Source organism: Lates calcarifer, linkage group LG21 (assembly GCF_001640805.2).
Source record: "Lates calcarifer isolate ASB-BC8 linkage group LG21, TLL_Latcal_v3, whole genome shotgun sequence".
NCBI lineage: Eukaryota > Metazoa > Chordata > Actinopteri > Centropomidae > Lates > Lates calcarifer.
Genome location: NC_066853.1, coordinates 20,592,928 through 20,616,413, shown reverse-complemented (window position 1 = coordinate 20,616,413; position 23,486 = coordinate 20,592,928). Strand labels below are relative to the sequence as shown.

The 23,486-nt window shown below is 40.5% G+C and overlaps 1 protein-coding gene across 1 annotated transcript in view; it reads right to left on the bottom strand.

Annotated features, from left to right (window-relative positions):
• ryr1b (ryanodine receptor 1b (skeletal)) overlaps nt 1-20,995 on the bottom strand; it is a 65,370-nt gene extending 44,375 nt beyond the window's left edge. The window contains 14 exon segments of the mRNA XM_051078934.1: nt 83-218; nt 610-796; nt 1,052-1,173; nt 1,456-1,620; nt 1,764-1,920; nt 2,053-2,127; nt 2,224-2,320; nt 2,635-2,734; nt 2,842-2,954; nt 3,294-3,372; nt 3,478-3,552; nt 7,004-7,105; nt 7,204-7,326; nt 20,689-20,995. Coding sequence (XP_050934891.1) covers nt 83-218; nt 610-796; nt 1,052-1,173; nt 1,456-1,620; nt 1,764-1,920; nt 2,053-2,127; nt 2,224-2,320; nt 2,635-2,734; nt 2,842-2,954; nt 3,294-3,372; nt 3,478-3,552; nt 7,004-7,105; nt 7,204-7,326; nt 20,689-20,736 — 1,579 coding nt within the window. The 5' untranslated portion in view covers nt 20,737-20,995.
• Nucleotides 20,996-23,486: the final 2,491 nt, after the last annotated feature.

The window sequence follows — 23,486 nt, the reverse complement described above, 5'->3', positions numbered from 1 at the left end:
AATGTTACTTTATTCAGTAAAGACAGCATATAATTTGTATTGTACTCTATTATATTTTCAGAGTTCATAGTGATTCTTCTACCCAGCAGCTCATAAAGGAGGTTGACAATCTCCTTCCAGGACTCTGCAGCTTCCTCCCCAGCAAATTCAGAAAAGTGAGCAGCAGTGTTGTACACATTCAGGCGGTCGATGCACTCCAGTACGATGGTGATCATTCCCTGAGAACGAAAACAGAGACACAGGGACCAGAAAGTTTATGCATACATCTTTTAAAAATAGTTTTTATTTATTTATCTTCTGCTAGTTAGTGTTGATGGTTTGTATTTTGGCTTTAAAGTATATGTTAGTGTGACGTAAGAGAGGTTGGGCATGTACTTCTGATCTTAAACTGTAGTGGGGGTTATGATAAGTCTCCAGGGAATAAATGTAATTTAATGCAAGTGATAAAAACAAGTATACTGTATGTGCCTATTAGTCCTCAGAGGAGTCAAAAGTGCAAGTTCACTTGTGCATTCTTAATTTATTTTAGTTAAAGGAACAGACGGTAAAAATCAATAAATATGGACAGTCTGAGGGTGTGTGAGGCAGTGCAGGCAGCATGCAGATTACCTCCTCTTGGAAGAGGTTCTGCCGATTGCGGAGGGAGCGGAGCTTGGTCTGTTTCTCTTCGTGCTCCAGTTCCTCCTCCGGTGGACGAAAGTAGAAGATGAGGTCCTGAAGAGAGAGGATGACCCCCTCCAAAGGGAGCGACACAGACCCTGGTGACTTGCTCTTCCCACTCAGAGAGTCTAATCCCCTGAAAGAACACAAGCAAATCAACACAAATGTAAAAAAAAAAATGTATATTTGTTATCCCTTCTCTTATTTTCAGATCAAAACATGGTCATATTAGTGTACCAAGAAGCATATGCATACAAGTGGAGTACCATAAATATGTGATATCATATTGAAGATGATAGGTAATGACACTTTTACATCACTACTAAATCACTATATCCTGTCACAAAGAGGAATTTTCTTCTCACCTTCCCACATCTGAAAATATACTTACTTGATGAACTGCCTGAAGAGGCCTGTGGTGCTGTAAATCATTCGAGCGGCCTGAGACTCTTCAGTCTGTGAGCGGGACACGGTTAAGGCATCATCCATATGACCCTCCTGGTGCAGAATGACCTGGAGACAGAGACAGCAGAATTACACTACATATGATATCCCCCAGTTCTCACTGTCCATCTCTTGCAAAGCCCTTGTGTGGTGGCTATGTTATGTAACTGTAACGTCTATGCAAATATGTTTACCTTGTCCATAAGATACAGCAAAAACATGGTTTGAGAATCTTTAGGAGTCTGGAAGTTACTACTATAATACCACTGTACACATAATCCACACTAACCCAGCTTTTATTGCTGTATTAAGAATAAGCGCTTATCCCTATTTGGATTGCTTTTTTGATACCTTTCTCTTCATCATTCCCAAACGAGCAGCTTTGGCATCCAGGGCTGCATATGTGAGCCACAGGCCTGTGGACACATGCTGGACGAAGCACATGGACTCTCCATACTTTATCTCTGGAATGCCCATGCCCTCAACATCACGCTTCTGAGCCACATCCACCTTCTCCTGCTCAGGGAAACCAGAGAGAAGAAAAAAAAAAAGGGGGTTGGAGAAAATCATAAAAGAGTTCAATGAGCTAAGAAATCATTGCATAGTAACAGAAAAACAGGATCAAATCAAACTGAAAAATTCAAACTGTTATTTCTGACCTTTGAAACGCGGAAGCAGAAAGCGGATAGTTTGGTGTTGGCCCTCTCTGGGTCGACCACCAACAGGCCCTTCTCTTCATCCAGACACAGGTACCGGCCTGTCGTGATATGGCGAATACGGAAAGACTGCCCCCACTTCATGTGGCTACCGCTCCAGCTGCAGGCAAACAAAGTCTTTTAATATCTACCATATAAAGGTAATAATTGTCCGGTGATGTACTGTTTTTACATTTTTTACATAGAATGTATTTGTTATATTTACATTTATTATGTAAAAGGGGACAATCACCTGATTCTGAGAGGCTCCAACCTCCACAGGGATCGAGCCTGACTGCACACAGCACCACCTTCATAGTGAGCCATCCTATAGGAGAGTCAGGGAAGACATACACACTGTCATGGTATCAGATCAACAAGATATTTTGCTGCTCAGAGCTGCTCTGCTTCCTCTTCCTCTCACCTGCGCTTTTCCTCTCCTTCCTCTGGTGTAGCAATGGCCAGACACTCGTCCATGTGCCCGTGGAAGAGCCTCAGAACGTGACCTCCTGTCAGAAACCCTATGAAGAGGAACACACACCACACTGAGTGTGTATACTGTACGGACATGTGTATGAATCTGTGAGTGAATTTCTCTTTATTTTATACATACACTGCCAGATTTCTGATAGCACCCACTATCACCCCCCAAAATACCTTCTCCTCTATTTCATAGTTCTCACAGTTGATATTTTGGAATGCAGCTATAAAACATGTAGATCATCTACATATATATCTGTGTGTGCTTGTAGATGTGTGTGTGTATGAACTGTGTGCCACCAGGTTTGTACAGCATTGGTGGATGCAGAGCCCAATGTGTGAAGCAGGTTTGTACCCTCAGCTAGTTCACATCCTGAACTGATTGGGTTCATGTTCCAGAGAGTCTGCATGAACGAGGCATCCACCATCAGATCGCCACTGGCGTAGGACAGGTGCTAAGGACGGAGGACGAGAAAAAGGTGGGAAAAGATTTTGTTTAGGAGATTATGTATAAATCCTCCATTGTGTAACAGCAAAGTAGACAGAGTATGAGGAGTCTTACCAGGTATCTCTCAGAGGACACACTGACAAGGATGAGGTCATCACCCACCCTGACCTTCTCACCCTCTGATCTTTGCTTAGAGGCTGGATGAATGGTCCACCAACATGCCTCACCTGCAACAACAGCAAGAACAAACAAGGATGTAAATTCCCCCATGAATATTGGCACTTGCAACTGATATCTTCATTCAAAGTATTTTTAAGCAAAACTGGTCACTCACAACATAGAATTCCAACACAGTACTCGTTATAATAACAATGCAACAATGTTTATCTGAGCCAAACTAGAAAAGTCAAAGATATTCACTGCTGACACAATGTATGTCAATGTATGTTTAGTGAAGGCCAATTCAGCACAATTCAAAAACTGTATCAGACTCACAAAAAACATACTACCAGAGAATCTATATTATCTATAATATCTTGAGAAAGGATCTCCAAGTTTGGCTATACCAGTGGAATCTTCTTGTAAGCCCACGTCAAAGGCCAGCTTGTCCGTGAGTGAGCGAGATGTAGTCAAACAGCTCAGGTACTAGGGAGAAAGTTTTTATTCAGGACATGACCAGAACTTTGCCAGAATGCAGGTAGAACTTTAGCTTTTCACCACAGTAAACAAACTGGTAATAGCCAGTCTTACCATGCTAGAGTGGTGGTGTCTCAGAAGGATGGCATGACCGTACAGTAAGGTACGATGACCTCCTCCTTGGGACGACTGGAGTGGGAAAAGAGAGATAAATATTTACCAGACCAGCCTGACACAGCAGTCTGCAGACTTTAAATATGGCGTATCTTGATCAGAGGGGAAGGAACACAAGGATATATTTTTTGAAGGTCAGAAGAGGTTGAAACTGTCAGTAACTGTAAACGCTGACACTCTTTTGTTCGTTGAGACTGTATTTGATTGTCGTATGTAGCACTGTGTGTTGAATTGAATGTTACTGTTTGTTAATATTACTCTCTATGTTGCATACGATGTGTGAGCATAGACTGTCCACTCTAAATATATCCCTTATCTATTCTCGCAGACAGGCTAAATTTAAATGATTACAATGATTATCTAATAATAATTAACAGCTTCACAAAACGGAACAGTGGCTTTTTCCCCAAACAGATACTATACACAACATTTTCTTACACAAATACAAGAAGAAAACACAAAAAGTTCCACACATCAACCATCCTACCTTTTTTCAACATCCAGCAAGGATGCAACAAGAAAACACAATTACTGCAGCAGTTGTAGATAGATTAGCCAAAACAACAATTTAGTTCAGCCAACAGGAAGATAACACTAAGGCTTAATGTAGGGTTAAGCACCCATAATCCACTGGGATGAGTCAGGGGCAGGTATGTCAAGTGGTAGCACTGTACCATTAGTCCTGGTCCGCATTAGCACTAGGCTTGGTTAGGACAGGTGGTGATGGTGTGTGTGTGTCTGTGTGTGTGTGTGTGTGTGTGTGTGTGTGTGTGTGTGTGTGTGTGTGTGTGTGTGTGTGTGTGTGTGGCTAGCAGGCCTGTCCAGAATTCTGGGGGTGTCTGGTTTCCCCATCCATCCCTGACAGAGGTGGGTAGGGACCCCTCACTAGGCTGCATGCCATGCTATTCTCATCCTCCCGCTCACCATTACAAAGGTCTGGCTCATCCACATCTTCCACCTCCTGTGAGCCAGGAACTCCCCAACCCAGCCAAGATAATGCAGCTAATAAAATACTGCAACTAGAGAGCCTCTCTCAAAGCTAACCCCAGACATATGAGGTTTCATTCACCTGTCTCTTGAAAAACTGGAACATGATATTGGAATTCCTTGTCCATATTCTTAGCAAAATCAGTCAATCAAGCTTATAACTAAGATTCATGGAAGCTGCTGTTCAGTGCTAACAAAATGTTAACTTAGAGTATGAACAAAAACTTCACTCCCATGTTTTTCAAGCAATAAAAGAAACCAAGTAGTGGTTTGTTTGGTGGAAAATACCATAATTTTTTTCATAAACATGTGATATTAAATACTGTACATTGTTGCATGCACATTTCCTATACTTGCTTCAGATATTTTTTTCAAATCATGATTTGCCTTTTGACAACCCCAGAGGATGGGCATCAACTTTCTGCAGGTATAGCTGGAGAGGGCAGAAGTCGTAACATAATAAAGGCAAGAGTGTTTCTTAAAAAAGTGAGTTACACCAAAAACACATCAAGTCTTATGGCTGCCTTACATTCTGGTTGGTTGAGGGTGCCGTTAGCTGGAAAATTGATAAGTATGCTGAAATGTGTCTCTAGATGGATTCTCACAGGTGATGCAAAATTGACAACCTACCAAAGCTTGGTAGTTGATTCAGAGACACTAACATTGTAAGCTTAGATTGCTTGATGGCTGCAAATATATCAGAATGATATGATATAACCTCTGTTTGGCCAGTTAGCCACTGGACAATAAGAAATACCAAATAAGCTTTATCCATATTAAACTTTTAGATATACTGTGGATTTCCATGTCTAAGCCAAGCTAGATGAGACTTGCCTCATCTAACTTAGCTTATGAAAACACATTCTGTATAAAAAGGGAACAGAAATTTGCTTGACATCAGCAAAGACTACAAGAACAATGTGCTGAAACAAAAGGAACAACATCAAGCAAGGGAGGGTAATATTTATGATAAGAGCAAGTGTGATGGTGTCTGGTGATAGTTTGGCATGAAATGCTAATGAATGATACATTGTGACACATGGCTACGTCTGATACTGTAGGGTAACTAATTCACTTATTACAGTTACAGCTGGAATTATTGGAAAAAAGTACATAAATGGCACTGTGTTTTAAACTGCGGGCTCAGCCAGTTTTAGTCAAATTAATCAAATATTTCAACATTAACAATGAAGGTTTTGGTGGTTTAAGAACAGCTCAGCATAAGGAAACTAGAAAGACACTGGACTTGTTTACGCATATCCAGTCAATTACTGCTGCTAAAAAATTTGTAACAGGTGTACAGAGCAATTGCCACATCAGGGGTGAGGGCAAAACAGATATGAATCAAAACATGTGAACGATACAGCACTATTTCATTCAATAGGACATCCAGTGGGCAACAGGACAGGAACGAGGACAGTTGCCAGGTTGGTTGGGACACACGTCACAGGGAATAATTGAATGTTAACAGACATACCCATTTGTCCAAATCGACTGTCTGCTTGGCAGCGAGCAAGAAGGGAGGGGGAGGGGGTGTCAGATAGCAAGTATAAAAAAAATCATAATAAAATCAAAGCAAAGAATAAGTCAATCTATGGTGCTCACATAGACTGCGTAGTGAAGCTCAAAGCCAAATTTGGTGTTACTGTTTAAAAATATGCAATCCACAGGTAAACAAAAAAGTAGCCCCACCAAAAAAAGCCAGGAGTGCAATCTGATATCAAACCCAAATTAACAGACACATCTTTTAAAAAATGGACTAACACTAGACAGGTAATTAATGTTTTGGTGGTATTTCCATAGAGTTAGTAAATATAATCCGCAGAGGAAAACAGCCTCTGAAACAATATGTCTTTACATAGCACCTGAACAATCTAATTTACATGTTATATCTTGTTAGACAGTGAGCTCATCAGAGGGTTTTGTTCAGAGTTCCACATGAGTGCAAAGCTGCCAACTTCAAAATGAGGAGAGAGCTTCTGTTTCTGAGATGCAGCTGTAGCTCCAAAGTGGAGGCTTGATGTGTTAAATGTTATTTCAACATGTCTTAAACACTGCACAAGACACAACATGTAAAAAAGAGACAGTTTTGAAATGTATGGAAGGCAGCTTTGATGGCTAAACACCTTTTTGTAACATAGTGGACATAAAGATTAAATTGGTGATAATTGTCATATGTAACTCTGAGTAAGACAGACTGAGCAAATCTGTCAGGAAAATCAGACTATATATCTAAACTCTGCATCAGAGGCTGAAATAATTTTATCATGTGACGGGATGGGAACACATTGTAAAAATAATAGACACATGTTTTATCACTAACAGTGGATAGGGAAAATCTCTCTACCATTTGCCATTCATTAACCATAGTCCTCTAAAGTACCTACTCAATCTCTCACATCTCTGCAGAAAAAAAAATAAGCCTCTTTCCGTAGATTCTTTTTTTACGCATTTCTTTACGTCTGTTTCGAACTCCTACCTCGGTCATCTCCACCGTGTTGGCCAGCATTTCCTGCAGAGCACGGACCGACAGGGACTGCTCCAGAATGAAGGTACATATGGCCAGGTCCGGGGGCACATTCTGTAAACATATACACAGCACAGAGGTATGACAAAGATGCTAACAACAAGATGACACACAGAACAAACAGAAGGGAGGAAGGGTGCCAGGCATCTTACCTGAGCGTTGGATGTGGTTTCCAGGAAGCAGAGACGGTTCCCGAAGCCCTCGCAGGACAGACATAGCTTAATCTGCTGCTCCTTCAGGACAGAGGCAGTGCACTGCAGAACAACCTGGTCATCCTGTGCCCCACACACAAACAAAGACATATTATTTTATGCTCATATTGCTAATTTAGGCTTTCAAACACACACTACTTCCCTTAGATCTGATTTTGTCTGCTGGTTGGCCCTACTACGCCTGCCTTTTCATATTTTAGTACACACATTTTTAAAGCACTGAATAAAACTGGCTTGACTTGACACTTGGTGCAGGCATTGTTATATACAAAACCGACCTTTTATTGACTAAACTGACATACTTTGTAAGGAGCACAAAAAAAGAAAACTTGCCTACAGCACATTTTAAAAAAGGCAAGTATAGTACCCAGTGACTAAAACTGATGTGGTTATGTGCAAACAAGAGACTATCACACTTAAAGAACAACCACTGATATGGTCTTTTCAATGGCCATTTGAGAGGGCTGCAAGCAGCTACTCTGAGTAAGGGGCGGCACAATAGATACACGCAACTCCATTCCACAAGCAGAATGCTAACAGACAGTAATTTGTTGCTCCTCGTCAATGCCTGGCCCCTTCAGAGACCGGTGTAAATACAGCGATAAACACCCCCACCCCTGTGAAACCCATACCTGACACTCAACATTCTCAGCTGTTCCTTCTCAGTCATTATGCAAGTAGATCTATCACTTAACCTGACTGATATTCCTCTCCACAGTTCTGGACAGATTCCTGACTTTTCTCCCCTCTTGTCTAACAACTTATGAATCATTCTGTCTTCTCATTCTTGACCTGCTCGCTGTCTTGCCCTGGTGATTCTGCACCTCCCACGTGTCAGGGCTTCGTGTGTGGGATAACAGGCGGGCACTTTAAAGTGAAGCCGAGGGCAGCGCAGGAGTTTGCATGTTTATGGAACGTAGCAGGAAAATGGAAAGTGATGCAGATCAGTGACCTCATAACATCTACTCCTCTCTTATACCCAGAGGCCTCTAGCGTTTCTTTGGCTGAAGAGTGCCCCCTCTTCCTTTGGCAGGGCTATCATCTATCTCTCCTCAGCCTAGAAACGTCTCCTCTGTCCTGTCCTCGCGTTCCCTGCTTTGCACTCCACAAAGTGGAGCAATGTGCCCTCTCCTTCGCTGCAGACATGAGCAACACTACTCAATATGCAACTCAATTGTTATTAAAAATGTACATAGACCATGAAAATATGACTTTTTAGCAAAGTATGTGAATCTCAGAGATATTAAGCTCTCAATCATGTTAAAACAAAGTGGTGAAATATTGTTCCACCGCCCTTGTGCAAAAACAATGCCTTCAACTCACACCACTTTAAAGCTGACCTATAGCTGTATGCGCTACTCTGACATGGATCTTTGTTTATCACAGCTAACTATAGTTTACAACTGTTCTGAATCACAGTGTCACCGCAAAGATGTAGTGAGGTCACAGAAAAAGCTAAGCTGAAATGGGCTGAGCAAGGGTAAAATGGGCTAAACTGGCCGTGTTTTGAGGACAGTACATACAGACTCAAACCTGCAGTCCCCATTAAGGAGAAAAGGCTGAGCCAGTGGGTGTCTAAAAGCAGACTGAAGTAACCGAGAGACTCATTGCTCCGAGACAAGATGTGCGATCGGATGACAACCACAGACGATATATGCCCCAGTGTTATACAGCAGTCCTACCCGGTGGCTTCCATATATTTCTACAGCCACAGTCTCACATAGCAGACTTACTCTGCTCTATCACTCCGTCTCTATGGCAAAGATCAAAATGGCAGAAAAGCAACTGGGGGAATGTGAGAGCTTGAGAATTCAGGCACTAAACAGGCACAGAGGCAACTTGTCTCAACTTATCAATTTTACCAAGTATTTCACATATAAAGCATTTTAGAACATGTTGTTGAAAATGCAATATAAATAAGAGGTTATTATTATTATTATTATCATTATTATTATTATTAGTAGTATTATTAGTATTATTATTATTACAGAAATAAATTACATAAATCTGGATATTGACCAACTGTAGAACAAATGGGAAGCCATAAATATAGTATAATAAGGTACTTTATGACTTGTGACTGTGGGCAACATATAAAAAATTTGCTGTTAAAGTAAGGAAGACAAGCATAGTTTTGCCTTAAAAACCCACAGACCTGATTCTAAAACTTAAGAGTTTTGACTCAGCTTGTATGATGCGAAGCACAAGAAGGAATCTTGAGAAAATTGCTGGTTAGCTGCCAAAATGGCTGACACATAAGCCTCTGCCAGTATTTGCCAGCGCTTTGCCGGTTAATGGTTAGACCTGTTTTTCCTCCCTGAGTTTTAGGACACTCAGACTTATAATAGTACTCTGTCAAGTGCAACTACAGAGCTGTGTCCTTCCAAGAGTCACGCTGTGTGAATCACTTCCAATCTGACCACGTGAAAAGCTGACTTAGAGACCACACAAACCCTTAGGCTTAGCTCACCCTTTTATTAATAGAGGCAGCTTTCAGGATTTGAAAGATGTGCAACACCTGATTATTTGTTAATCTAACATGACTGTATTTGATGAAACCAAGACAGGTAGGTATCACTGAGTGAAATCCAGGATGTACTGGTTACCACCCACCTGACCCAGATGAACTTATACCTGGTCGGTGGGCAAAGATGTGTTAATGAAACTCATTTGATGCCCATCAACATGGGTGTAGAGTTACAGGCCAAGCCATGTTTGGACTTGGCGGCTGAAGCATCTGGACTATGTGGAAGCCCGGGGTCAAAGGGAGAGGTAGAGAGAATTGGATGTGAACTGACAGACAGTTACACAAACAAACACGCTAGTGTGCACAAATAGAGGTGTGTAATGCAGCAGAGCTTTACAGCCAGAGGCATAGATAGCGCCTGAAAACAGACACCTTTGTATATTCTCTGGGGCTGTCTGATGGTGCAAACGCAGACAGAGGGTATAGCCAGGGTTCCCCAGACAAGCAGGCACATTGCCCACTGGACACAGGAAGCAAACAAGAAAACAGATGCAGAATGGTGAGAGATATGTGCTCCCTCCAATCCAAACCCCCCCACCACCACACACACACACACACACACTAAGGGGTAGGACAGGATGGACACTAAGGCGTGATACTACAACCACGAACATAGCTGACACAGTTCTTGCTATGGGCAAAAGTGTGTGTTAGATTGTTCAGTTTGGTGTGAGTTGCTGTGACACTTCTGTCTGACATATATATACATACACTGTTGCCCATAAAAGTTAGAATAAAATATTTTTTACCTCTTCTCATGAAATGATTGTGACAATGTGATTTATTCTTGACAGATAAAGTTTATATCTTCTCAAAACAAAATTGTTAACTGGGACTCAGTATGTAATCATTGCACCTGGTCAAAGATGATTACTGATGTGTATAAATAGGAATAAAAAGAGGAATGTGTCTGAAAAAATGATTCCAACTTTATGGGCAACAGTGTATATAGCCTCCAAGTGAGAGAGATAAGGCTGTCTGGGACATTATTTATACACTGTTTCAGCTGATGCTATGATGGGAGTTAACACCAGCATCCAGCTGTATCCAACTACTGATACATTTTGTTTACTCCACCAGCAGGTAATCAGCCGGTTCAGGACTTATTGTTTGTTTAAAAATGTGTGACATGAAAACTGTGAAACTGGGGCTGATGGCTTTATAATCCATTAGTTGCTGTTACTGTATCCAAAAGGTTCATTTCCTGGCTTGACCTTCAACTGCATGTTGGTACAATAAACAAACTTGAAATTTTTAGAACATATCAACAGTGTTAAGACTTTCTCTTCATCACCACATACACACAGACACAATGGTACGTGACCTTTGACCAGTCAACACAAACATTAGATGACATGTAATCATTTGGTTTTAGTTTTCATGGCAAAAAGCTACTTTTATTTGAGTCTACATTTTCTGACATATTTATTTGTTTTCTTATCCCTAGTACATGTTTGATGGGCAAATGTGCCAGCACCAATGTCTCGATAATGTTGGCATTCAAAATCACATGGTGAAGTTATATTCATCCTATTGCGTCAAATCGTTTTTTCCAGCTAGAATCATTTATCATCATCATTCATCATCTTTGATTACAAGTTAACAGGGTAGATTTACTGCAATTTGCACTTTTTCACTATAATGTTTATGTCTTTATTTCATCTCAATATTGGTTTACTATTTCAGCTTTTAATGCCACACTCTCAAATTCTGAATTGACAAAGTACCACATCTGTGCCACTGAAAACCTGCCCAGTAATCAAATTATTCTTATCAAATGAAAAACATATCCATCCTTTCTTTACGGTTTCAGATTTCTGATGGATTCTTTGATCAAAGTGTGCTGATGCAGGCCACCCCAGGACATTGATTATATTTCTGCAGACATAAAAAGAGTGAGGGACAGCACATTGCACAGTATGTGGGTGGAGGAGAGGAACAGCTCAATAAGGCAGAGGGGAGAGTAGTGATGGGGTTTCCCTTTGAAAACTAGAAGAGACCGTACAGGTGCACTATCAGCATACTCCATCACAGATTGCAGTCTGGGGGTTTCCTGTGTTATCCTCACTCTCCTAAATCATGCACGATCACTCATTTCTCTCCTCTACTTAACAAAATATCTCTAAGAATAAAGTCTGTGAAACAACTTTCCTCTTTTCTCCCTCACCTTTTTTTATGTATTTTTCTTCCAAACACTTCTGTCCTCTGTTTATCGAAGGAGACTGTAGGAGCTAATTTTACTACATTTTAAGGGTCTAATCTTAAATTTCCATTTTAAGATTAGACCCTTCTCATTGTCATGATAAGACATCCACCCCATCACCCAACACTTCAGACTAAGGGATTATGGGTCTGTGCTGAAGAGTCAAGTGTGAATTTAAAGGTCTGGCTGAGAGTTTAGGTTACATACAGGACACTGCAGGCCTACACACCATCTCTTACACATCACCTCTAAAATAGCCAAACCATCTCCTTAACTCACCACAGTGTCAACAGATGCAGATTTAGCACCGAGAAAAAACAGCTTTTACTGTCTCACCAGACATTAGAGGTTAAAGGGGGGATGGTTAAGAGGGACTAATGTTTTGATTTATTTTGCATTTAACATTCAACATCTTGAAAAAAGTGTGCAGTTTTAAGAAGTTACAGTACATTTTTTTTGAAAGAAGGTAGAGACAGCATCTTAATTTGCAGAAAAACAACTCAACCAAAGTCTATTTTCTTCCCTAGTCTCTTCCTCTCTCTCACTCCCTCCTACGGCTTATCTCTAACAACACAGAACTTTCCAAACTTATCTATTATTATGGTGGTAGCATTCCCAAAGTCAACTAAGCAACTTGTAAATTATCTACTTTTTTGTCATTTCACCTCAGGCAGGGGGTGACAGGATCACTGATAGCCTGCCATAGTGAATCATTCAATCTACTCAAACCTTCATAATGACACATTAACACGCATAAAAATATTCAACAAATGTTTACAACTATCACAGACAGTGACTAACATGAACCCTGCAAACTGGCTGTCAGTGGGACACCAAACAACAAAGCCAACAATTAACGATGATTAAACAACATATGCTACACACTTCAAATCATGGTTCATACTGCCGCAGTTATGCAGAAGCCATAACAGTCCTACGAGTGTATCTGTGCATGTGTGCTCTGCTCTGAGTTATATGTCTGATTGTGACACGGATGACAGGGTTTTGTATAGATATGTTACGGTGTACAAAAGTTATATGCAGGCTGAGACGGAAAAGCTATTGTGCTGCATTGAGTCACTACTGATAAATCTTTCAACTGCAAACAGAAGTTGAAAGATTTATCTTTCAACAGTGTCTAGGACATTTGGAGCTTTGTCTTTTTCACATTCTGCTTTTGCCGCCGTCTCCCTCTGTCTCTTTATCATGTTCACTCTCATTCCACAGTTTCCTTTGCTATACTCCTCTCGCCCATATTTTACTCTCTGTACTCTTATTATTTCATTGCCGTCCACTTTCCGCTCTCTTTTTCCATTAACTCTACCACTCTGCTTTGGGCCTTCCCCCTCCAGTCCTCTCCTATTTTAGGTGGCTGCACCTGTCACTATCACATTGCCTCCTTCTGCTGACCAGCAGATACTTAGAGGTCTCACTTGGAGAATGAGCCAACAGAGACTCTTGCTCACAGGGAAGGAATTGAGTACAGGAAAACTAGCTGATAACTTCTACTTCTGATGAGCAAATAGGTAATAAGTAAAATCAACCAATTACTGCCCTAAAAAGCAGATTACATTTGAGTTACAAAAGTAGGAAAATTTAAGGTATTGTACTTAACCATTCACAAGTCTCTTAAAGCTTAGTGGGTTATATAGCAATTACACAGGATTCAAACCATTGACACTGACTACAGTTGCAAAAAATCTACTAACTCTTTTGACATGGTTGCTCAGATGAAAGTACTCAAATATGTATTGATAAGAAAAAAATGTTTCCATATTATAAAATTTTCAATCACAAGAATGCTTCCAGGTACTCCATACTAGGTGATAATTCACAAGTCAGATTTTATGAAATATCACAGCTGAATTTCATTGACACGTGGTGTTTTGACAGCCTGCACACACTGGGCTTCACTCCCCTCCGGCTCAGTTAAACTGCTACAAACTACCACACATCAACCATTAAACAGCCTCTGCCCTTTGAAAGACGATAAGTTTGGCAGACAGCAGCAATTCAAAGGAAAACACTGTTATAAATAAATAATTTTAGCTGGCCTGAATCCAAAATCCATTCCTTTAAAAAAAAAGTCTATTTGCTTTAAGAGTAAGCAAGTGCTTTCCTGACCAGCAGGCCCGCATAAAACGATGTGTAATCCAAAAATTGAATATAGGAGTGAGTTACGGCGCAGAGAGAGATTTATTGTGCAAGACAAGCAACATCACACAGGCCAAATGAAAATACAGTCTAATAGCCTGAGAAAATAGAACAGAAAAAATGAAATATGAAATATTCCAGCATACATTGGACCAAATACAAGGAAAACCTCCAGTCTATCCAAGAAACCATCCGACTTAATGTGGACAGTTAAAAGAAAGAGTTAAACATTAAACTGTAAATATCTCTTAGCTCTTCATGTTGACAAAACACAAATTAATCTTCAAAAATTTATTTTAGCTTTTCCTGAAACTTCCTTAGTGAGCAAGCACAGCTGATGTCATCATCAACAAAAAAACTTCACAGTCGACACTGTACTTCCTTGGGACGATCAGCTGATTGAAGTCAATAAGATGAGCAATTGTTGAGAAAATTAAAATGCAGACAGACACACAGACATTCCTTCATTTATAGTCAGATGAAACCATATTGCTACAGCTCTGAGAAAAATATTGTCAGATTTCTCTAGGCAGCTTTTGCAGTATAATCCAAGTGCCTCAAGCCAAACAGTTGTACCATGGGTCCAAAATAGTCCAATATTTACACCATCATCTCCAACATTTTCCTCTCTGAGAAACCTACAGCTGCACACACATTCTGGAAGATTTTGGCATCTTGAAACAAAGCACTGTCAGAGAGAAATGATGAAGTCAACATCAGGTATCTGGACTTGTTTGGTTACTAAACACTCTGTGATCTACTAGCTTCCAAAAGGCTTTAAAGGACCATACCAGAGATTTTGCACCAGACTATTAACAAATCACACTGACTTTACATCACTTTTGAAAACCATGCCACTGTGTTATGAAAAGTTGATTTCCATTCATTTCTGTATGATATGAAAATGTATGAGTGGTAGGCTTTATTATCATTTATCACTAGAAACGTGTCTTACTGTGATATATCACAACGACCACTAACATTATGGTGAGAAAGAAAGCAGTGCAGACTTTTACCAAGTCCCAGACAATGATAATATGTCAGACACAAATTAGTGTGGAGCTGATACTGAACATGAGAAAATACAGTATCAATAGTCTGCTGATTGATTTACATACAACTGGAAGTCTTTGGACAATGAGTGGCAACATGGACACAACAACAGGGAACCTACATTCAATAAATATTCTTGGATCCTTCAAGTGGTAAGGTGACAGCGCTAATCACTGAGCCTCTGCACGCACACACATGTATACACACAGCAGTTTGCATAACAGTTGTGTCACTTTTCAACACACTGTTTCTGCACGATCCCTCTCTCTCTCTCTCTGTTTATGTCTCGTGCCTGACATAGTAGACCAGACCACCTGTTTATTGTGTAAACTGCTGTGACCGAAGCAGGCAGGCTAACAGGTGCTGTGTGTGTGTGTGTGTGTGTGTGTGTGTGCGGCTGTTGTTGTTCCGCCGTGGATGTGTTCATCTCCTGGGCTCAGCACTTCTAAAGCCCTGCTTCGCTCACACCCTCCCAACCCTCCCTCACCCCCGCCCATCATCTGCTGCCGTCCCAAAATCTGCCGCTACTGTAGCTCACGGATGTACACAGTCTATGTGGGTGCGTGTGTAAAAGACAGTAACAGACCGAGGGGATGAAACCAATCAGGATGAAAAATGGGAAAGAGACTCTGTACAAAATAACACCACTGTAACCAAATGAAACATGTGTCATAGTTTTAGATTTCCACAGTCAGTGTCATCTCAACTGCTGAAATAGAGATCTGCAACCCAGACTGACCTCAGAGAAACAACAAAAATACAATGAGGAAAAGTGGAGTTAATGTTTTTGCAGAATTTAGTCAGGATATCCTATAGGAGCAGTGATGTTTTCCATTTACTTGCCTTTTGATGATATAATATAAATCCAGCACTTGAATTTACTTATGGAACCAGAATCCTTTCCAATACCTTATTTAATCTATTTAGGTTTAATTTTCCCCAAATTTAAGTAATGAAACTGATAAATAAATAAAGACAATCACAAATAATCTGACATTAGATTACACATCTGCTTTTTTTTTTTATCTTTGTTGATCAAACAAAGGCATACAAGATAAAGATTTTGGTAACAGAGTTTAATAAATGTGTGTATTTTTTCAATTTGAAACTGAATCCAAAGTGACCTGGCTATCACAGCCCAATGTAGAAGTGCTGCCAAAAATGAAAGCACTGCCAAAAAAAAAAAAAAAAGTCACACAGATGGAGTGTCCAATAGTTTAGTGGTTAAGACATAACCACAGCATCCCCACTCCAGCCAGGAACGTTTGTTGCACGTCATCCCCCTACTTCCTGCCTGCATTTCTTGTCTGTTTCTCTACATCTATCAATCTGATGTGACTGGTCACATTAGACTTAAACACATAATACAAAACCCCTAAAATCTTCATCCTACACAGGCCTCCCAAAAACCAACCCAGTAAGCAATAAATGGTTCATTTGCAGGTCAAAGGAAGTCCCAATGTCTGCATCTGACTTCAGTGAAAACTGAAAGACATCTAGTTTGCAAATAACCATTGTTTTCACTGCATTTAAAAGACTTTATTTCAATGTGTAGCAGAACCTGTTTAACGTTAAAATATAGTTTAAGTGTTGTATTTAGCCTGGTTTTAACCAGGACATCTAGTCACCTCAGCTTTTACAGTAATTCACCACATCAGTGTTTCCTGCATAACTGGGCTGTGATTTCTGACAAATGTTACAAGTCCAAGAGTCCAGGCCAAAAATGTCTGACTGTGACAACAATAAACAACATCTCAACATCTCTGTTCACTTGACACACACACACAGACACATGTTCACATCTGCACATACACACACACACTCTCCCAAAGGATGCTGGCAAGTAGGACACTGACTCCTCTGGTTTCTCCCTCCAGAGTGTGTGCACTTATAGTGGCACACTATAAAAAGAAACTGCTGTTATAGACTGGAACTCGAATATCCCTTCAAACTCACTTGCATGTGTGATTCACACCACAAATGTGGCATCGTGAAACAGTGACACAGCTTTTACCGTCACCAGCAGCGAAAGAGCACCATTGTATGAACTCTTTTATATCTAATGTAGACTCTCATGTGTTTATAGTGCAGTGAGACATTTCACCAGGCTGTGGCTGTTAGAGGCTTTTTCTAAAGAGTAAAGGAAAGACTGTCGGCTATTGCAAGCTAAGCCAATCTCTTGACAGCAAATGTGGGGGCTGAAGTGCTTGCAGGGTGTTTTTTTTAGGTAGGAGGTTGAATACTAGACACCTGTAGTTCAACAGAGAGCATCCACTTTGTTTGAGTGGGGAGAGAATTCAAGTAACCTGCTACTGTACAGCAGGTGGCTAAGCCCCACTTGCAAGTGTAGACTGTACAACTATTCAAGCCATACTGTCGATCACTCAGTGTTGTATGAGTCACAGGCCTGGGCTGTATTAGAATAACACAATAAAACCCAGAATAGAATAGAGCAGCATTGCTGAGTAATCTGTGTGTGGCCTTTTGTGATGTGAAAATGATCACTAGAGAAGATGCCCAAAATGCATAACATTTTCCTGCATTCCCCATCTGTCACACTGAACAGGATTCAGCATTTAAGAGATCTAATCTCCTCTTCCTTTCCTCTCTCACTATTAAACAGAATCCCCAGCTGGAAAACACTAAATGCAGTAGCACTGCATCACCTTATTCCCAAACTCACACCCCCACAGCTTTTCTTCTTATTTGGATGATTCCCAGCAGGGGTAACACATAGACAATAGCTTTCTAAATCTGCAGGAGCACCTACATACTTGTACTTGAAGAACATGCTGTAGTGTTTGAGTGTTGTCTGTGTGAGCTATCATCACACTCAAGATCTTGGTGATGGACATAAGGAGATTTTGATCAATTTTAAAATGTGGGTAACTTCAATTGAATTGAAAATATTATCACCATTATCATTATTAGTAGTAGTAGTAGCAGTAGAAGTAGTAGTTGTAGTAGTACTGATTCCTTAGCACATTAGCCTGACAAATTAAAGCAAGTAAAAGCATATGGAGCAGCTGACATAGTGAATCATGGATTGATACCAAATTAAACTAAACCCAAAAGGACACAAAAGGACACTATAAAGCAAATTTCAAAAATCTCGTTTTCTTCATTTCACATTTCCCAGTGGTTTTACTCTAAAAGACCTGTATACTAACTATAGTTCTTGCTTTGTGCACACAAAGCTTGCACTTTGGGAAAACAAAGGACTTTTACGTTTTGATCACATAACGTAATTTTGCTTTGCAGTGTTTTATTTATAATTCATTCAGACGTAAGAATAAGCAAATCTTTAAAAACATCAACTAGTTTCTCTTTACAACTGTTACTAAAGCAAGTTAGAACGAACATAAATGTTAGTCATTCTAAACTAGATACTGTGATTCCATGAAAATGTTGATTAAAATGTTAAATGTCATTTATTTTGGCTGCTCACACATATTTCAAAAAATTTGATTAAATTGTTGAAAGATAATGTGATGAGTTACAGAAGAAAGCTTTCCAAAGACTGAGCTAAACCCCCTGCTGAAACGTGAGCCTTGGCACACAGGATGTGAGCCTGCCTGACAGGTTATGTAAGTGTAAAAAGATTATATCAGGTAAATATATGACCATAGTCTGCTGCCCCAGCTGGTCCAGGTGTGGTAAGAACTCCTCTGTGCACACACTCTACTTGTATCATACCTCCCACCTCCAATATAACCCAGGGAAAAACCCCAGCTGATGAGAAACAGCTGACTCACACAGTGCCTCCCATCACTAGCCTCTAATTAAAAGAATGATAACACAGACCATTTGGTGGATGCTTTAATCCAAAGAGCCTTACAGCACCATGAGCACTTACATTTTTAGCCCTGTATCCCCAGTGAGGATTGAACCCCTGACCCCAACAGTGTTGGTGTCAAAGAGAAACCCATTGAAGTACACAAGATATTAATAATTCACATAGAGCTGCATTGTTTTTCCTTTTGAAGTGCTGGTGTCTAATAGTTTGCTCCTAACTGAGCCTCTTGAACCAAAGGACAAACCCACTGAAGGCATTCAAAGTGTTAAGCCTTTGTGTTTCACAAATCATTTGGCAGTTTCGTCGGAGAAGGGAAAAAACACATGTTTATAGTCATATAATAGAATCAACAGCTATGTTGCTCTGTAATGCTGTCTTGTGGTTATTATGAGCTGACTCCACAAGCTTGAGTGGAATCCTGTCCATCACTGTAATTTGCTCGTGGTCTTTTTGTATGCCCCTATCTAGGCTCATTTGTACTTAAACCATTATTTTACAGTTTAAGCAAACATTGCAGCAACAGTACTGGTAAAGTAGAGCTCTGCTTTAATAGAAATGCATTTCACTGTGCACTGTGTTTTGATATTAATTGCCATACCATATTATTATACCATATTGCGTTGCTCTAGATGGAAATATTGACTTTACCGGCAACAATAATTGAAAGTTTCCTGATTACCTTTTGAGGTGCAAAAGGTGGTCAATTTTAGGCTCATGTGCATCCAAACAGAGTGGATTAAATGAAAAAGATAGTACATTCAGACCAACTAGATTCAGTGTCTTTCTATACTGCATTCCCCTCTCTCTCTCTCTCTCGAGCTTTGTAAACCATTTCAGGGACTCAGCTGTTTTAGGTCAATTTCAGGGTCTTCTCCCACTGAGTTTGCGACCGTGAAGTGGATATCTCTACACTGTGACTGTGTGTTGGCTTCTCCAAGGAAGACTTTGCAGCCTTTGGCCAGCTGTCCCCCTGCAGACTCTGGGTTGCTTGTTGCTCTGCCTCCTCACCCCACACTGACAGGCTCTACTTTCCTCAGATATAAATAGATAACGATGCTAGCAGATGCACAAGCCCCTGTCTATCTATCTGTGCTCACACGCACACATATGCACACATACACTGTTACCCACCTATTCCTTAAGGCCAGAACATTCTGGAAGTAATATAAAAGAGATTAGGCGAGACAATGCAGTGCATTCTGAAAAGATCAAAACACAATCACGCGATGTAGGTTAGCAACCTGAGATTTGTGCACTCACAAGAGATTAAAGAAATCAATTACCAAGTTTAAAGAGAGAAACTAGTAAGCAGGTCATGGCACATTCAGGGCGCCGCAAAAATAGTCAACTATATACAGAAGCGGGCTTTGGCACTGACAACTGCAACTTCAGATTTGACTTAAATATCCAATGCCAGAAAAGCAAAAGTGATAAAAGTGAAGAAACTGTGAGACACTGACAGAGCAAGTTGATGCTGGAAGATTCTGAGTCACAAATTAGGTCACAAATTTAATCACATACAGTATTAATTAGTCGCTTATCTTTAGTAAAAAAAAAAAAAAGATCTAATTTCCTTTCTCAGTTTTCTAATAACAGCTCCCCATCTCCTGCTCCAGCCCCAAACCTCCCAAACTCCTCTCCAGCAGCCAGTGCAGGTTAGCCCTCCCAAAAAGGAAAGTAAGCAAGACTCACCGTTCGCAGGAACTGAATCTCCTCCTCTCCCTCTGCCCCTTCTGCCATCCTTCGCCGAGGGTTATTCGCAGCTCCTCGGGAGAAAAGAGAAAATCCTTCTGTTTTCTCTCTTCAGGATTTGGGATTTTAAAAAAAATCTCCTTTGCTTCGTCCCTCCCTCTCTCCCCGTCCTTTCTTGTTTCTGTACCCCCCTCGCTCTCTCTCTCTCACTCACTCTCTCTCAGTGTCTCTCGCTCTCAGTGCTAGTGTGTGTGGGTGTGCTGGAGGACAGCATGAGTCCTATGGCTCTCACGCTGTTGTGAGAGAGAGTGACGGTGAGGCGAGGCTCTCCCTGGCTCCTCTTTCCTCTCGCCTTGCATCCCCCAACCGCAGATGAGGGAGGGAGGGTTGGTGGGTGGGTGGCTGGGGTGGGTGGGGAGGGAGGGGCAGGCACCTTGTTACACATTTACACCGCTCCCATCCCACCGTGCCGCCATGTTTGTAGAAGTGGGCCACTCCTTCACACAGGCTGCCCCCCTCCAACACACACACACACACACACACACACACACACACACACACACACCTCCCTCCCCTCCTTCCACATGTCTGAGGCTATAAAAGGAAAAGGGGGTGAGGACTAGCCTTTGGGGAGTGTGCAGTAAGAACAGATGCACACACACATACACACACGCACACCTTAACTCCTCAAAGTGAATAAGTCAGCTGCACTGTCCCTTAAAACCTTGAGAATCAGGTGTGTGAGTGCATTAACTCTGTATTAGCTGCTCTGCACTCAGGGGAAGCAACTTAGAAAGTTATGATGTCTGTATCACCTGACAGTCAGCTGATGAGGATGAGCACTAATCTTACAACAGGACTGATTATTTATTTTGTTATTGATAAGTCTCTTGATTCTTTGTTATGATATACAACAATATGTTGCAGAGAAAAGCTACAAAACTTTACATTACAAGCAGGAGTCAGTGAATATTTGGCATTTTGATAAAGGTAAACTGAATATTATTACTGTTGTTGATTCCTGTCAGTCAATTAATGAAATAATTTCAGTTTAGCTGTGTATTACAATTACCTGAAACAAGAAATGTTATAATTCATGTTCTTTCCTACTTGACCAGGTAAGCTTAACTCACAAACTGTGCTCAATCTACATCTTTCTTTGCATTCAGTGCAATGGATGCTACTGATGCTTTCTTACAGTCCAACAATCTTGAGTCCAATCCAATAACAGGGGAGAGGCTTTGCACAGACATTATGTCAGGCTTTTAATTAGCTCTGTGCATTTTCACTCTTTCTCATAAAATTTTACATTTTATGTGTCACCGTTAGCAAAGGTCTTAGTTACACTAAGAACAGAGATTAATTCCCATCCTGTAATGTTTTAATAGCCCCAAGATGTTTCTGTGGTGCCTCTGAGGTCACTTATGAAAAACCTCTAAGGTGATTTAAAAGGGACAAACCTAGGGCAGAGACACATGGCCAAAAATGTTATCACGCAGTCAATATTGACAATTATCACGATAAAAGTCAAATCATTATTTCCTACAAAAAAGTTTAAAAGCTGATTTTTGCTCCTAAATGAGAGTTTAAGAAAGCAGATAATCAGTTGTGATTTTAAACTTTTCCTTATTGTCAGTTGACACTTGACAAATAGTGGAACACGTCACAAATTTGAGGCAGAAAAACCAATCACAATCATAATGATAAAATCTAGCCTAACTAATCTAAAATCCAACTTGTCTCTTGCCTCTGTAACTGTAACATGTTTGGCAGTTTGTGATTAATTTCTGTGCATACTATCTACGCATGGAAATTAATTATGTCCAATATTTATCAAGCATTTGTTTTGTTGCTATTGAGGAATATATCATGATAATTATCATCTTGGTTTTGTCACCCAGCCCTGAATGAACCTCTCATGTGCCTTAATGACTGGACATGAATCCATAAGATCAATAAGCCAAGACAATTCACCATAAAGAAATCATCCTGGTGATGTTTTTGTTCACCTTAAGCCAATTTACTTTATTTCATTTGATTTATTTATTTATTTTTGGATGTAACAATGTCAGAAGTGAGATTCTTTCTTCCTTACATCCTTTCTTTTTGTGAGGAGGGGTATGAACAGTGACTAATCAACCAAAAATTCATTTTCTTTCAATAACTGATAATGTCAATTATTAATCAAGCAAACAACAAAAAAAATGCTGGTTTCAGCTTCTTAAATGTAAGGATTTGCTGACTTCCTCTGTGTTACATCATTGTAAATCTTTGCTTGCTGTGTGGACATGAACAATTTGGGGATGTATTTATCTTAGTTGGCCTTAGTTAAAAACATCTAATTTATGAAAGGTGTCCATCCAGCATTTCTGTCGGTTTCCCTACAGCCTGAACACAATCCCCTTCTTTTACCACTGAAATATTAGACTACACCTTATCACAAATTGCCCAGGTGGTTACAAGTAAACAATGTACCAGGAAATATTTTTGCAGACCACCAATGGCAGACCTAAACTGCTATCTTCAGTCAGTATCAACAGCTCTATCTGGACAGCCCGGATGTAATCGTGAAGGAGAACGGTGGATCTGCATGTAGTGTAAGGGGCACACCCCTTCTGGTCATGTCAGACAGCGGGGATGCACCAGACAGAAAAGCTGGAAGTCTGAGCGGAAAAAAAGCGCATCCCACACTCACACAGAGACGGTGACCAGCCTGCAGACGGTGTGCACACAAACACACATCCTTACCTCCTCAGTCTCCATCTGGCATCCTTCAGCATGCTCTCCTTCTCGCCCAT